General features: G+C 35.9%; 1 protein-coding gene across 1 annotated transcript in view; it reads left to right on the top strand.

The window, feature by feature from the left end:
• LOC123234247 (cilia- and flagella-associated protein 43-like) overlaps positions 1-18,211 on the top strand; it is a 178,095-nt gene that overhangs the window by 16,642 nt on the left and 143,242 nt on the right. The window contains exon 6 of the mRNA XM_044660174.1: positions 1,319-1,475. Coding sequence (XP_044516109.1) covers positions 1,319-1,475 — 157 coding nt within the window. The remainder of the gene's footprint in view (positions 1-1,318; positions 1,476-18,211) is intronic.

Here is an 18,211-nt window from a genome sequence, read left to right as displayed (position 1 = left end):
TGGAAATGTCTCGATTCCACGTACCTTCCACGCTGTGCCCTGTTGTGGGGTTCCTCCGTTCGTCTGGACTTGTTTTTATGTCCCCTTGAGGAGTTTTGTGTGTTTCGGTCAGGAGAGGTTAAGAGCTGCTTCTTACTCTGCCGCCATCTTAACCCGGAACCTCTAACCTTATTTTATAGATTAGGAAATGTAAAATTAACGAGGCAAAATGATTTGCCCAAGATCATATATCTAGCTAGTGGCACAGTTAGGACTGGAATTCATATGCCCTAACTTACAGGGTATTGTACTATCTACTTTGCCATGCTATTACCATTTAATATCTATCTGTGACAAAGGAAAGAATTTTTGTCTCATGTTTTATGTCTAAAGGCAGTGAATGCATGTATGAAATCCTGGAACCCAAAATATGTTGTTGATATCACAAATACCTGAATGTTTTACTAAATGCATGGCTATAGGATCTGTACATACTTCTTTGAGGTTTTTATAGGATCAGAATAAAAAAAATTTACCCAGCTTACAATGGTCATTAGTATCTTTTGATCTATTCTCTATTTCAATTTAGCTTAACACAACTTTAGAAAAGAATTTAGTAGGATTTTTATCTCCATGACAACACATGGAACAAATGGCTTTGTAAAAAGAAAGAGAAGATAAAAACAAATAATTTGCTCAAAATGATGACTACAGCCATAATAATTATGTGATGGCTGCATCACATAATTTTCTTATATTTATTTGAAGGTACATTTGAACTGAAAAAAGTCAGCAAAAGAGGAGCTCTTGAGTATATTTGTAAGGAGATAATTTTTTTCCTCCTAACATAATGAAGCTAGGGAAAATAGAATTAGAAATGATTAAGTAAGATTTAGATGATATGGACAAAGAGGGATAGGTTAAATGAAAAATTTTTGAGGGAGAAAAGACTGATGATTTTTGAAATGTAGTTATAAACAGAAATATAACTAGGGTGGGATAAGAAGAGCTTTCTTCCAAGGAACATCCTTACTCCCTTAGTTTAAGCAACTTTACCACAGGTGAATGCCTTTCTGACTGGTCCCACCCTTGGTGATATTTGTAATAATGTACTCTTTTCCTCTAGTGGCTTAATCTCAGGTCCCTTCTGCTTCCTGTCTACTGTCTCCCCAGCAGTGGTCAGTCCTTCAGCAGAATAGAGCTCATGAAATCCTGGTCGTATATGATTACCATCCTCACTTTTCTATGTGTAGAAATTCCTAGGTATATGATTTGTTTGCAAACCTCTAATATATTCAGTATTTTTTAACAGAAATTTAAAAAATGTTTTTTATTAAAGCCTAAAGATGATATGCATCCCCTTCTTCATCCTACTGTACACTGTTGGAATGCAACAAATGAAATATATGTGGGCTGTGAAGAAGGTCATATTCTCTTGATAAATGGAGAAAATCTATTTGTTACTATCCTGACTCGGGTTGCTGAAGTATCACAAGGTAAGACACATTTTTAGTTATGCATATTAAAAGGTAATTTTTGCAATGCTTGAAGATGAGAATTATATTCCATGTTTTCCCCTTCCTTGAAGTCCTTTTTGACTTTTCCTCCTTTATCACTTCATATCAAGTTAGTTACCTTTGCCTATTTTTCCTCCAAAATATTTCTTATAACTGACGATTATTTTCTATTTCCATTGCTATCACCCTAATGTAGGCCTCAATAATCTCATATTTAAGTTTCTGAAATATTCTTTGGACTGCCTAAATATTATCTCTAAAATGTATATATTGTAACCAAATCAATCTTCCTTCAATATTACTTTCATCATATCATTATTTTTTTAAAAACCTGCTTTTTTATCCAATCTTATTTTCTAAATTCCTATATATGACTACTTCCCTCTTTCAATGTCCTTGTTGTTGTTTCATCTTCAGTACTGTCTGACTTTCCATGACCCCATTTGGGGTTTTCTTGGCAAAGATACCAGAAAAAATTTGTCATTTCCTTCTCCAGCTCATTTTACAGAGGAGGAAACTGAGAAAAACAGATTTGCTTAGGGTCAGACAGTTAGTACGTATCTGAGACTAGATATCAACTGAGGAAGATGAGTCTTTCTGACTCCAAGCCTGACACAGCTGCCCATAATGTTTTTACCACCTCACAACTACATTATTGTTAAGTCTGTGTCTTTGCTCATGTTATTGCTCATGCCTTTCCTTTGTAAATCCTTCCAGACAGATTAAATTTTGCCTCCTCCATAGACTTTCCTTGAGCAGTCTAGTGCTTTTTCATCTTCAGCTCCTTTGAATTCCCACATGAAGATAAAATATATGCCACACAACTTGCCACTGAAAATCTTTTCATAATTATTTTCTTTGTGTCTTTACTTTTGTGTGTATTAGATTGTAAATGGTTTTAGGGAGGGATTTGTACCCTTCCTTTGTATCCCTCACAGCATCTAAAATATTGTTTATGTGGTTTATTGAAACTCGAATTATTTCTTTCATATTTTTTATCAGTTTTACATATGTGAAATTGTAGTTCATATTTTTTTACAAAACCCTTACCTTCTGTCTTAGAATCAATACTGTGCATTGGTTCCAAGGCAAAAAAGTGGTAAGGGGTGCAGAAGAGTGGTAAGGGGTAGGCAATGACTTGCCCAGAGTCATACAGCTAGCCTGTCTCTAGGCCTGTTTCTCAATCCACTGAGCTTCCCAGCTGCCCCTGATAACTCATATTTTGATAGTAATTTTTAAAATATTAAATATTTCAATAAATTTACCAATCATTCAGCAAGCAAAAAAATTGTCAAACACCTTTTATGTACTAGATCTTGGAGATAAAAACAAAAAAAATTAAACAAAGATCTTTAGGGAAGACACAATATACACACATTACTACATTATAGAAAATATGTACAAATTAATTACAACACAATTACTTTTTCTTGATGAGGTAACAGCAGCCTAAGATCAGAAAAGATTTAATGTAGAAGAGAAATCAGGTTTCTAAGAAACAGGAGTTAGGAGAGAAGAATATATTTCAGGCATGGAATACATCTTTGCTCTTAAGGAGCTTACATTCTAATGGGGGAAGATGCCATACACAAAGGAACTTAAAAGAGATGGAAAGATGATTTTAGTTGAGTGAGAAGGTTGGGAGCCAGATTCAAAAAACTGAGAAGTGAAACGTTGAGTATAAGGGAACTTTGCTAGGAGTTTTATTTGAGAAAAGGAGGAGAGATATAGAATGTAGTTTAAGGGGATGGCAAAGTTTTTTAAGGGTGGAGAGATCTGGGAAAATTTGTTGGCAGCAGAGAAGGAACTAGTAAAGATTAGAGAGAGAAGAAGAAATACAACATGGAAAATCCCTACCTTTACATTTAAACCCTCCACAATCTGGTTTCCACCTACATTTCTAGTCTTGTATCTTTTTACTTCTGTTCTTACACTTTCTCAGGCAAACTGGCCTACTATTTATTCCCCATACATAACATTCTACTTCCCTTTTTCATGATTTGAACACTGGTGAAATAATGCACTTCCTTTTCACCTCTGTAGTACAATATTGCTAGCCTTCTTTAACACACAGATGAGATGTTACCTTCCACATCAGACTTTTCCTAATTCTTCAAATCATTAGTGCTTTCTACCTCCTAAAATTACTTTTCTGTGTTTTGTATATTTACTTATGTAAATATACAAGGAGAATGTAAGTTTTTTGAGAGGAGACCATTTTGGGGATCTTCATATACCCAGAACATGTCTTGTACACAACAGATATTTGGTAAATGCTTGTGAAATTAAATTGAATCTCTCAAATAATCTGCACAGAAAAAAACAAGTGGTTGAAGAATCCTATTTTTTCCAGACTATGACATACAATTAGACCAAGTCCATGGAGTTCAATAGCCCATTGAGTTCATATATCAGTTTATATACATATATATGTGTAGATGTGGAAAGGCAATGAAGATGGATAATGAAATGGGCCTAGAACTAAACAGGAAGAAGAAAGCAGATTGGATTGTATTTGGGAAATTGTATAATGATTTCAGGAGTCTCAAGATACTCCTTTAAACAAAACCCTACATTTTTACCATGAATATTTTAATGATGATGATGATGGATGGTGGTGATTCCTGGAACAATCGATGAACTAATAAGCACTTACCAAACAGGTAGGTGCTGGGGACAAGAATATACAAAATGAAATAATTCTACTCTCAAGGAATTTATATTCTAATGGGGGGGGGAAGCAGATCTCTATATAGATTAAATGTAAAGAGAATAAAAACAAATTCACAGCAATTACATACAAGATGATTTCAGAGGGAAAATACTAATAATTTAAAGCAGTGATGGGTAAACTTTTTAAAGAGGGGACCAAAGGAAGGAAATGCTCATCTGTCAGTCTGTTTCTAAGGCAACTCTTTCAAAGTTTCATTGTATTGTATCCTACTCATTGTATTCGTCAGATTAGGAATAATGTTGGGTGACTGAATAGGACATTTTGGGGGGCTGCATCTGGCCCGCAGGCTGTAGTTTGCCCATCACTGGTTTAAAGGATCAGAAAAATTTTAACATAGAAGGTTTTGCTTGACCATCTTAAAGTAAGAGAATCCATGAGGTGAGGGTGAGGAATGATAACCCTGCAATAATGGGTTATATCCATTTCAAAGACACTGAAGTAGTCCTAGGGCAGTGATGGTGAACCTTTTAGAGATAGAGTGGCTGGGCCCTATCTCCACCCCACACCCCCAGAGACTACCTGCCGTACTCCTCCCCACTACTGAGTGTTGGCATGCCCTGCCCACCCCACGAGCCCCCTTAGCCCACACAGGGGAGGAAGAAAGCAATTTCACTGGGCTGCTGGGCAGAGGAGGGGGGGAGTGAGGAATGTCTGAGCACTCTGCTCCCCTCCCGCTCTGCTACCTGTGAGCAGCTCACTTTACCCACTTTGTGGTCCCATTGGGCTGCTGGGAAAAAGGGGAAGGGGTGTGAAAAAATGTCAGGTGTGGTGGAGAGGGGAAGGGAAGCACCTCCACCTGAGTCCCTCTGCCTTTCTAGTAACAAACTCAGGGAGTGGAAGGAAAAGTGGCCTCATTCTCACAGTGAGTGCTCTGGATGTCATCTTTGGCACCTACGACAGGTTCACCATCACTATCCCATAGGAAACAAAAGGCCAATGTGACTTGATTGTCAAGTATGAGAGGATTATGTATAATGAGGCTGAAAAAAGGAGGGGGTCATATTCTGAGGGTATTAAAAGTTAAACAAAGTTTATATTATCCTAGAGACAATAGGGAGCCATTGGATTTTGTTGTTTAGGGAAGTTGATCTATACTTATAGAAAATCATTATAAATTCTAAAGAATCATAACTGTAGATGACCAAAAGAAGGTAGTGCCCAAGCTGAACCATATAAGAAGTTGGGAATTCTCTGTGACTAGGATAAAGGGGAAATGCCTTCCTGATTTGGAGCATTACTTCTGCAGAGGCATGAAAGTGGGAAATGGAATGTCATCTTGTGGGAGCAACTAGCAGATTGATATGACTGAAAAAGTTTCGGAGCATAAGTATGTCATAAGAAGTCACTATTGGTGATGTGAAGTAATGTAAAAAGAAATTGAAATGCTCGTGTACAGGTAGCTATGAGTAATAGATGGACAGCTAAATAATAGGAATATTTAAAAGATAAAGATTAGAATAGTCCCTGTCTTCAAGGAAAACTTATAATCCTCTGGGGAATTCAGTATAAACATAGATAAATAAACACATGATGACTAATTACTAAGGATGGGAATGGAGATGAGAGAAAAAATTACATAGGAAATGACATCTAAGCTGATAGCTTTAAAAAAAGTTTTTTAATGAATTAATTTATTTAGAGTATTATGCCATGGTTACATGATTCATGTTCTTTCCTTCCTCCCCCTCCCAGAGCCAATGACCGATTCCACTGGGTTTTACATGTATCATTGTTCAAAACCTATTTCCATATTATTACTATTTGTAATAGAGTGATCATTTAAAGCCAAAATCCCCAATCATATCCCCATCAAAGCATGTGATCAATCATATGTTTTTCTTCTGCATTTCTGCTCCTACAGTTAGTTCTTTCTCTGGATGTGGATAGTGTTCTTTCTCATAAGTTCCTCTGGATTGTCCTGGATCATTGCATTACTGCTAGTAGAGAAGTCCATTACATTTGACTGTACCACATTGTATCTGTCTCTGTGTAAAATGTTCTCCTGGTTCTGCTCCTTTCACTTTGCATCAATTCCTGGAGGTCTTTCTTGAGCTGATAGTTCTAAGATAGGGAGTTTATTGGAAAGGAGTTTATTCCTCAGGTGAAGGAGATATAATGCTGACTTCAAGTAATAGTTATTAAACAAGTTTGGCTGGAGCATAGAATGTTAAAAGAAGAGTGATATGAATAAAATTCATAAAGTAGTTTGGATCCAGATTAGGAAGGACCTTAAATGCTAGACTAGGAATATGAATGAATGGGTGAATGAATCACTATGAATGGCTCCTTGCCTGGATCTTTGTTCTTACTCTGACTTACAATCCTTTCAACACTCAGCACTTGCAACAAATAGGCTTAGTTAAGCAAAACAATTTCCCCTATTGGCCATTTCCTAAAATATATCCCATCATAGCTTACTCCCTGCTATCTATCTAATATACTCCTATCTTAATAGTAATAAAATTCTTAAGCATCTTCATACCTTAAAATATCCTAAGTTGTTTAGGTACTTTAAATACTTCAAGCATCATAAATATCTTAAGTATCTTAAATATCACTTTATATAGTAATATAATAAGTTTAACTCCATTGTTTCCCTTGATTATTTTATCTTAACTTTTTAAAGTATTTCTTGTATTAGATATCTTAAGTATCCTAGTTATCACTTTCCCATGCAAAAGTATGATTAGTTTAACTCCTCTGAGTCCCTTGAATTGTGTCTTTTTTATGTTTTTATGCTTCTCTTGTGTGTTGAATTAGATCATTGAATTTTTTTTTTTAGCTCTAATTGTTTTGTCAGGAATGCCTGTAAATTCTCTGTTTCATTAAATGTGCATTCCTTCTGCAGTATTGTGCTCAGTTTCACTGGGGAGGTGATTCTTTTTTTTTTAATCCCTTACCTTCCATCTTAGAATCAATACTGTGTGTATTGGTTCCAAGGCAGAAGAGTGGTAAGGGTTAGGCAATGGGGGTTAAGTGACTTGCCTAGGGTCACACAGCTAGGAAGTGTCTAAGGCCAGATTTGAACCTAGAACCTCCTATCTCTTGGCCTGGCTCTCAATCCACTGAGCTACCCAGCTGTCCTCTGGGTAGGTGATTCTTGATTGAAATTCTACCTTTTGGCTTTCCAAAATATCATATTCCATGTCTTCAGGTTCCTTAGTGTAGAAACAACTAGGTCCTGTGTAATCCTAACCATGATTCCATGAAAGTTGAATTATTTTTTTCTGGCTGATTGTAGTATTTTCCCCTTGGCTGGGGAGTTCTGGAATTTGGCTAAATATATAAATATTCCTTTGGATTCTTAAATTTGTAATCTCTTTCAGGAGGTGATCAGTGCATTCTTTCAATTCCTATTTTTTCCTCTTTTTTTCAAGACCATCAAGGCAGTTGTTCTTGAAATTTTCTTGCAATGTAGTGTCTAGGCTTCTTTTTTTGAGCATGGCTTTCAGGCAATCCAATGATTCTTAGGTTATCTCTTTTGGATCTATTTTCCAGGTCAGTTATTTCTCCAGTGAGATATTTCAGATTTCTTCTATCTTTTTCATTCTTTTGAATTTGTTTTATTGTTTCCTGCTGTCTTATGGAATCATTAGCTTCTATTTGTCTAATTCTAATTTTTAGGAAATCATTTTCTTGCTTAAGGCTTTTTACTTCTTTTTTTAAAGAGAGTTGTTTTCTTGATTCAGGTTTTGTACTTCTTTTTTTAGACCTTTCATTTCCATTCAGTTTTTTCTTCTATTTCTCTTATTTGTTTTGTGATTTTCTTTTTGAGTTTTTTTTTTTTGTATGTGTGCTTATTTGGAGATGGATTTGGGTGAGGTCAGAAAGTTCCTTACTCTACCAACTTGACTTTCAGAAATACTTATCCATTAGGTGGCTTTCTATGTACCACGCACTGTGCTACACGTTAAGACCCAAGGCAGCTCCATATACTTTTTTTAATTTAAAAATTTTTTATTTAAATTTTAAATTTTATTTTAAAGTATTTTCCCAAGGTTACATGATTCATGTTTTTCCCCTTCCCCTTCTGGGAGCCAACAAGAAATTCCACTGGGTTATATATGTATTACCATAAATAAGTGATAAATCATATGTTTTTATTCTGTTTCTTCTTCCATAGTTCTTTTTCTCAATGTGGATAGCATTCTTTCTCATAAGTCTCTCAGGATTGTCCTGGAGCAATGCATTGCTCTTAGTAGCAAAGTTAATTACATTTTATTGTTCCACAATGTTTCACTACCTTATACAATGTTCTCCTGGTTCTTCTCATTTCATTCCACATTGCTTCATGGTGATCTTTTTAGTTCATATAGAAATTGTTCCATTCATTGCTCCTTACAGCACAATAGTATTCTACCACCACCATATATCCCAATTTGTTCAGCCATTCCCAGTCAAGAGATATCCCCTCCTTTTCTAATTTTTGCTACCACAAGGAGCATGGCTATGAATATTTTTGTACAAACATTTTTTTATTATAAACTCTTTGGGGTACAAACCCAGTAGTGGTATTTGCTGGATCAAAGGGCAGGCACTCTTTTAAAGTCCTTTTGGCATAATTCCAAATTACCTTCTAAATGGTTGGATCAATTTACAACTCCACCAGCAATGCATTAGTATCCCAATTTTGCCACATTCCCTCCAATATTTATTATTTTCCTTTACTGTCATATTGGCCAACCCGCTAGGTGTGAAGTGACACCTCAAAGTTGTTTTGATTTGCATTTCTCTAACCAAGAATGATTTAGAGCACTTTTTCATGTGATGATTGATAGTTTCATTTTCTTCATTTGAAAACTGCCTATTTATATCCCTTGACCATTTGTCGATTGGGGAATGGCATGATTTCTTAAATATGACTTAGTTTCTTAAAAATTTGAGGAATTAGACCTTTGTCAGAGAGTTTTGTTATAAAAAAAATTTCCCAGCTTGTGGTTTCCCTTCTAATTTTGGTTGCATTGCTTTTGTTTGTACAAAACCTTTTTAAGTTGATATAATCAAAATAATTCATTTTACATTTTGTGATGCTCTCTTTCTCTTGCTTGGTCTTAAATTCTTTTCTTTCCCATAGATCTGATAGGTATGCTATTCAATGTTTACCTAATTTATTTATTATTACCCTCTTTATATTTGTCACTCATTTTGAATTTATCTTGGTATAAGATGTGAGATGTTGATCTAAACCTAATTTTTCCATACTATTTTCCAATTTTCCCAGAAATTTTTATCAAATAATAGGTTCTTGTCTAAAAATCTGGGATCATTGGGTTTATCAACACTAGTTTGCTCAGGTAATTTACCCTAAGTCTGTTCTATTGATCCATTCTTCTATCTCTTACTCAGGACCAGATTGTTTTGAAGATTACTCTTTTATAGTACAGTTTAAGATCTGGTACTGCTAGGCCACCATTCTTAACAATTTTTTCATTAGTTCCCTTGATATTCTTGATCTTTTGTTCTTCTAGATGAACTTTGTTATAATTTTTACTAATTCTAAGAAAAATGTTTTTGTTAGTTTGATAGGAATAGCAGTAAATAAGTAAGTTAGTTTAGGTATGATTGTCATTTTTATTATATTAGCTCATCCTACCCATGAGCAATTAATGCTTTTCCAGTTGTTTACACCTATTTTTATTTGTGTGGAAAGTGTTTTATAATTGTGTTCATATAATTCTTGAGTTTGTCTTGGCAAATAGATTCCCAAATATTTCATATTATATAGAGTGATTTTGAATGGAATTTCTCTTTCTAAATCTTGTTGCTGATTTTGTTGAAAATATATAGAAATACTGGTGATTTATATGTGTTTATTTTGTACCCTACTACTTTACTAAAGTTATTAATTATTTCTGCTAGCTTTTTAATTGATTTTCTTGGGTTCCCTAAGTATACCATCATATCATCTGCAAAGAGTGATAGTTTAGTTTTCTCATTGCCTACTTTAATTCCTTTGATCTCTTTTTCTTCTCTAATTGCTACTGATAGCATTTTTAATATTATATTAAATAGTACTGGTGACAATGGGCATCCTTGCTTCATTCCTGATTTTATTGGGAAGGCTTCTAACTTGTCCCTGTTGCAGATGATACTTTCTGATGGTTTTAAATAAATACTGCTTGTTATTTTGAGGAAGGGCCATTCTATTCCTATATTTTCTAGTGTTTTTAGTAGGAATGGTGTGGTATTTTGTCAAAGTCTTTTTCTACATCTATTGAAACAATTATGTGATTTTTGTTTGTTTGTTGATATGGTCAATTATGTGTATGGTTTTCCTAATATTCAACCATCCTTGCATTCCTGATATAAATCATACCTGGTCATAGTGAATAATCCTTGTGATAACTTTCTGTAGTCTCTTTGCTTGTATTTTATTTAAGATTTTTGCATCTATGTTCATTAGGGAGATTGGTTTGTTGATTTCTTTCTCTGTTTCTGGTCTTCTGGGCTTGGGAATCAGTACTATATTTGCGTCATAAAAGGAATTTTCTAAGACTACTTTGCTTATTTTGTCAAATAGTTTGTATAATTTTGGGATTAGTTCTTCTTTAAATGTTTGATAGAATTCACTTGTGAATTCATCTGGCCTGGGGGATTATTTTCTTATGGAGTTCCTTAATAGCTTATTCAATTTCTTTTCCTGATTTGGGATTATTTAAATATTCTATTTCCTTTTTTGTTAATCTGGGCAATTTATATTTTTAAAAAATATTTGTCCATTCCACCTAGATTGTCATATTTCTTGTCATGTAATTGGGCAAAATAGCTCTTAATAACTGCCCTAATTTCTCCTTCCTTGGAGGTGATATTGCCCTTTCCACTTTTGATACTGTTAATTTGTTTCTCTTCTTTCTATTTTTTAAAAATTAGGTTAATTAATACTTTATTGGTTTTTTCAAAGAACCAGCTCCTAGTCTCATTTACTCAATACTTTTTTTACTTTCATTTTTATTAATTTCTTCTTTGATTTTTATGATTTCCAATTTAGTTTTTATCTGGGATTTTTAATTTGTTCTTTTTCTAGTTTTTAAAGTTGCATTATTCTCCTCCCTCTCTATTTTGCCGATATAGGCACTCAGGGTTATAAAATTTCCCCTAAGTACTGTGTTGGCTGTATCTCATAGATTTTGATATGTTGTCTCCTCATTTTCATTTTCTTTATAAAATCAGTAATTGTTTCTTTGATTTGTTCTTTGACCCACCAGTTTTGAAGAATTAGATTATTTAGTTTCCAATTGATTTTAAATTTCCCTCTCCATGAACCCTTATTAATTATGATTTTTATCATATAATCTGAGAAAGTTGTATTTATTATTTCTGCTTTTCTGCATTTGTTTGCAATGTTATTATGCCTTAGTACATGGTTAATCTTTGAATATATACCATGTGTTGCAGAAAAGAAAATATATTCCTTTTTATCCCTATTCAGTTTTCTCCAGACATCATTCAGCTCTAATTTTTCTATCATTTCATTCACTTTCCTTACTTTCTTCCTACTTATTTTTTGGTTTGATTTGTCTAGTTCTGATAGTGGAAGGTTGATGTCCCCTACTAGTGTGGTTTTTCTATCTATTTCCTCCTTAAACTCCTTTAACTTTTCCTTTCAAAATCTGGAAGCTGTACTATTTGGTGCATATATGTTGAGTACTGATGTTTCTTCTTTATTTATATTATCTTTTATCAAGATATTGTATCTTTCCATGTCTCTTTTAATCAAATCTATTTTTATTTATTTTTTTTCTGAGATCATGATTGCTACTTGTGCCTTCTTTGTCTTAGTTGCAGAGATTCTGCTCCAGCCTCTTACCTTTACCCTGTGTGTGTCTGCCTGCCTCATGTGTGTTTCTTGTAGACAACATATGCTAGGATTCTGGTGTTTAATCCACTCTCATGTTGCTTGTTTCTTATGGATGAGTTTATTACATTCATAGCTATGATAAACATCTGTGTATTCCCGTCCATTTTAAATTCCTTCTTTAATCCTGATCTTACTCCCCCTATTCTTTCCATTCCCTCCAATGTTTTGCTTTTAGTCAGTCTTCCCCCTTTCCTGTCCCTTATATTACTCCCCTCCCTTCTTACTTCCCTCTTAGTATAGGACCTTTTGGTCATCCCCCTCAGCCTCTCCCTCCTTTGTATTACTCCCCTCCCTACAACCCTGTTTCTTATTCCCCTTCTACTTTACTATAGGATAAAATGAAATTCTATGCCCCAGTGAGTCTGGCTGTTCTTCTCTCTCTGATCCAATTCTAGTGAGAATAAGGTTTAAATATTACCTTTTACGAACCTCTTCCTCCCTTCCCTTATACTAGTCTTCTCCCCCACACACTTCTTTATGTGATATATTTTGCCCCATTTTACTTCTTTTTTCCTGTTTCTTTTAGTATTATCCTCTATTCCAACCTAGCTTTTATTTTTAAATATATATTTTAAACATATCATCCTAATCAGCTAATTACCACCCCTTCTTTATATACTTCTTTTAGTTATGTGTAAATAGAATTAGCTCTATCCCATTAATAGTCAAAAATCTACTCAACCCAGGCATGCTAATGATGTCACTCCCACCTCCCTTAGTGGGGAGGGGAGACGAGTTACCCACACGTGACAATAAGTAACAAATCAAGAATAAGGGACTGCCCTTTGGGCAGTCCAAATCAATGTAGAAACTGCCATTTGTCCATTTGAATTAGAGGTGGACCACAGGAAGTGAGGAAAGACACGATCTCTTTAAGTAAGTTAGTGAACTTCCTGTGGGGCAGTTGCCGTCTGGAACTGGAAGAAGAAGCATCTCCTGAGACCACAGACAGCTTACACTCTGTATTGTCATGTGGGTAAGTTAGGCTGACTTCCTTGGCCTAGCTGGGCCAATTCTAAACTCTGCCTATCTGGCTGTTGGGCCCTGTGGCTTACAGCTTCATTTATTTAGACTTCTAACCTCCCTTTTCTCTTTATCCCTACTTTACCTACCTGATTGTAAATAAATTCTTCAACCCAATGCTGACTTGGGTCTGATTTAATTACGGAATCAACCTAATTGTTGATTCCTGGCGGCCACATATTTTTAATATATATCTTAATACCTAAATTTTCCTTCTTACAGTTACTATGACAATGATAACAATTTTTAAGATATATATATCTTTTAAGATACATATATGTGTGTATGTATATGTGTATATATATATAAAATTTTTCCATATAGGAATATAAGTCATTTGACCTTATTGACGCCCTTAAATTTTTCCTCTTTCTTATTTATCTTTTCATACTACTCTTGGATTTTATATTTGGTGCCTGAAATTTTCTGTTTTAGTCTGGTCTTTTCTTCAGGAATACTTAGAAGACTTATATTTTATTAAATGATCATACTTTCCCCTAAAAGAGTATAGTTGGGTAGTTGATTCTTGGTTATAGATGTAGGTCCCTTACCTTCCAGAATATCATATTCCAAGGCTTCCAGTCCTTCAATGTGGAGGCTACCAGGTGCTGTATGATCCTGACCAGGGCTACATGATATCTGAATTATTTCTTTCTTGCTACTTCTAGCATTTTCTCCTTGGTCTGGGAGTTATTGAACTTGGCTGTAACATTCCTAGGAGTTCTCATTTGGGGATTTAATGCAGGAGGTTATTTGTGGATTCTTTCCATCTTTATTTACCCTCTTGTTCAATGATATTAGGACAGCTTTCTTGGATAATTTCCTATAGTATGATGTGTAGGCTTTTTTAATTTAATTTAATTTTTTTGGTCATGACCTTCAGGTTGTTCGATAATTCTTAAATAATCTCTTGGTTCTATATTTCAGGTTGGTTGTTTTTTTGATGAGGTGTTTCATGCTTTCTTCTATTTTTCCATTCTTTTGATTTTGCTTTACAGATTCTTGATGCCTTGTGAAGTCATTAGCTTCTAATTGTTCAATTCTAATTTTTAAAGACTGAATTTCATTTATGACTTTTTGATCCTCCTTTTCCTTTTGATTTATTTTTCTTTGTAAGTCATTCTTTTCATCTTTTAATTATTTTTTGCCTTATTTTCGAGCTGGTCAATTCTGGCTCTTTAAGACACCATTTTCTTGTTTTAATTCATGTGCCTCTATTTCCAAATGACCTATTTGTTTTTTAAGTTCTTTTCCCACTTCTTCAACTTGTCTTGTTTGTTTTTTTAATTCTATTTTGAGCTCTTCCAGACCTTGAGTCCAATTCACTAGTTTTTGAGATTTTGCTTGCTTTTCCTTCATCCTCCTCTGTTCCATCTGTTCTTTGTTCTTCATCCAAATAGAAGCTTTCAATCATAATTTCCTTTTTTTCTTCTCTTGTTTAGTCATATTTTTCTACTTTCTCCCTCTTTGTGGGCTGTACACTTGCTCCTCTGTTTGTTTGATGGATCTGTAAGTTTGAACTTTTTTGCCCTGAAGAGGCTTCTCTGCTTTGGTGGTAAACTAGATTATACCAGTTGAGTTGATCTGCTGAATTAATCTTCCCTGAGGTCAGATCTTCCCCAGTTACCCACAGAGGCTGAAGATGAAGGTGTGGTGGCTGAAAGTAGTAACCAGTTTTCCCTCCTCTGCCAGCTTCCTCTCTGCCAGCCTTGGTCACAGCCCTGAACTTCACATTGTAAAGATTAACATTAAGAGACTGGTCCTTAGAATTTTGTAAAGTTTATCAGAATCCCTTAAATAGGTAAAGGATGAGAAATAGAAAGAAATATAAGAGATTAAACTTAATCTAAATCCCCACATGGTTGCTCCCAACATGGGCTCCTACAGCCACCTGTTTGCCTGGTTAGTAGAGATAGAGAGAGCTCACTTCTTTGTCTCAAAAATTTTTTTATAAAATCCTTTCTCCCTCCACTAACTCTCAAATGTCACATCTCAGGAACCAACTATGGCTTTCCATTTTGTCTGTACCACCCAGGGGGGCAGTCCAGGGAAGATCATCCTGCCCTCCTTGTCTTGCAATATTCTTGACTCCATTGTTCCATTTTTCTGGCTGTTGTTCTACCCTCATGACCAAATTTATCTAATGATTTCCCTGGCAAAATTCTTTCTTCCAGACTCATGCCTGGAAACTCATGCCAGGTACATGTGGGGAAAAGAGGGAGGGGAAAATTTCCTTTTGTACAACATGATGGTATCAAGGTACCCTGTCTCAGTTGCAGCCTTTACCCTGAGATCCCACTGTCAGCCTGAGTCCTACTATAAGTCTCAGTGCAGAAGGTGTTAAAGGGAACTCTTTTTTCCCTTTGAGTTTACACTTGTAAAAAGGGAATCCTTTATTCTCTTTGTCTAGTTGGAGTTAACTCTTTGGTTAACAATAACTTAAGGACCCCTACTTGAACTAGGTGGAGGAGCTACAAACCACAGTAGAGAATTCATACCCTCAGAAATTCAATCAGCCAGGAAACTGTGAACCCTTTTGATTAGTATTCACCTCTCCAGAAGTTGAGAAGTGGTTCCCACAAACACTGTCTGCTGGGCAGTGCTGGACAATTTGGAAGCTGTGATTGGCCCTTGAGAAGAGAGGAAGGGGCAAGAAGCCACTATAAAAGACCCTGAGGAGGGGTTCTGGGTTAAGATGGCGGCAGAGTAAAAAGCAGCTGCTTGACCTTTCCTAACCCACGCATATAGGACTCCTCAAGAAGACATAAAAACAAATCCAGAGGAAAGAAGGGACCCCACAACAGGGTGCAGAATCAAAGGTAAGTGGAATCGGGGCATTTCCTTGCTATAAAGGGGTGAAACAGCTCTCACAAAAACACGAGCGGAGCAACCGCCTCCGCCACCCCCATACCACCTACAGTGCCAAAGCCAGCGCACAAGAGTCAGAGCAAGTTTGGGGCACCCATTAAGTCATTAGCAGCTCATCAGGGCTTGTTCTTGAGAGCAGCAAGACTTAAGACCCCCCCAAGAGGCTAAAGAACTCACGGACTCTGAACACAGACCTTGTGCCCAGGCGCAGGCAAAGGGGCTGACACAGGCGTGGGCTAAGGCATGGACTAAGTCACAGACGAAGGGGCTGATTCTGAGTGCAGGAGTGGACCTTGAGTGGGGACCCAGTGCAGAGAGGTGCTTGACTGTGGGAGCAGCTCCCTGAGACTGTTAAAGGAGCTTCAGGCAGAAGAAAGAGCAAGGAGACCACCAGGAGGTTTGTCCCAGAACAACTAGACTTGAGATCTCAGGAGTCTAAAGAGCTCAGACAGATCCTGGGCGTGAGCATAAAGCTGAGAGGGCACTCAGCTTACAATGGCAAGCCAGAATCATCAGGAAAACCAGAAGAGAAAGATGAAGAAGAAAAAACCTTTAACACTTGACAACTTTTACACAGAAAAAATCCAGACAACAGAGGAAACAGCAGAGGAGAACAAACAAGTAACCATATCCAAACCTTCCCAAAACAATGAAAATGGGTCACAAGGTCTTGAAGAGTTCAAATCTGAGATCATGAGAAAGATGGAAGAGATCTGGCAAGAAAATAACAGTTTAAAAGGCAGAATTTCACAATTGGAAAGTGAGGCAAGTAAATCAAAGACCAGAAATGACCAGATTGAATAGGAAAACCAAAAGATTGTAGCCAAAAATGAGTCTCTAAAGGCTAGAATTGGGCAATTAGAAAAAGATGCCCCCAAATCAAAAGAATTAATAAGCAAATTGGAGACCAAAATCAAACAGCTGGAAAACAGGTCAGACCAAACTGAAAAGGAAAATCAAAAGCTTATAGCAGAAAACCAGTCTCTAAAGACAAGAATTGGACAAGTAGAAGCCAATGATCTATCAAGACAGCAAGAACAAATAAAACAAAGTCAAAAGACTGATAAAATAGAAGGAAACATGAAATATCTCAATGAGAAACTGACAGATCAAGAAAACAGGTCTAGAAGAGACAATCTGAAAATCATTGGTCTTCCTGAAAAAGCAGAAATTAATAGAAATTTGGACTCCATACTAAAAGAAATTATTCAGCAAAATTGCCCTGAAGTTCTACAACAAGAGGGCAATATAGACATTGAAAGGAGCCATAGATCACCCTCTACACTAGATCCTGAAAAGACAACCCCCAGGAATATAATAGCCAAATTCAAGAGCTTCCAAGTAAAAGAAAATATTTTACAAGAAGCCAGAAAGAGACAATTCAGATATCAAGGAGCACCAATCAGGATCACACAAGATCTGGCAGCCTCGACACTAAAACACCACAAGGCTTGGAATATGATATTCAGAAAGGCAAGAGAACTGGGTTTACAACCAAGGATCATGTACCCATCAAAACTGACTATATTCTTCCAGGGGAAAGTTTGGGCATTCAACAAGATAGAAAATTTCCACGCATTTGCACAAAAAAGACCAGGACTAAATGGAAAGTTTGATATCCAACCACAAAAATCAAGAGAAACATGAAAAGGTTAATAAGAAACAGAGGGGAAAGTAAGAAAACACATATATTTTTTTAAATTTGCCTCTTTAAGGGCTTCAATAAGATCTAATTATTGGTACTCCTATGTGGAGAAATGTTATGTATAATTCTCTGTAGTGAACTCTGTTCACAATTATAGCATTCACTATTATAATAATTAGAAGAATTATTCATAGGGAGAGGTTGGAATACTGAATGGCCTAAGAAGATATGAGTGGGAGGGAAAGAAGGGGGTGAATAGTAGAGGACACCAAGAGAATCTTGAAGGAATAAGAAAAATAGGATATTCTATTACACACAAAGAGGGCATGGGAAGGGAAGGGATGAATACTGTTATAAGAAGGAGAGGAAGAGAGCATTAAGAGGTAATATTTAAACCTTACTCTCAGTGTAATTAACCCTGAGAGGGAAGAGTAGCTATATCCATTGGGATATAAAACTCTATCTAATCCTACTGAGAAAGTCAGAAGGGATAAACCAAGGGGAGCAGGGGAGTGGGGAGGTCAAAAAAGGGAGGGGAGAAGAAGGGGGAAGGTATTCATTAGGCCTTAAAAATAAAAAGAGGGGAA

The sequence above is a fragment of the Gracilinanus agilis genome, chromosome 2 (genome assembly GCF_016433145.1).
Source record: "Gracilinanus agilis isolate LMUSP501 chromosome 2, AgileGrace, whole genome shotgun sequence".
Classification (NCBI taxonomy): domain Eukaryota; kingdom Metazoa; phylum Chordata; class Mammalia; order Didelphimorphia; family Didelphidae; genus Gracilinanus; species Gracilinanus agilis.
This window is presented reverse-complemented; position numbering and strand designations above follow the sequence as displayed.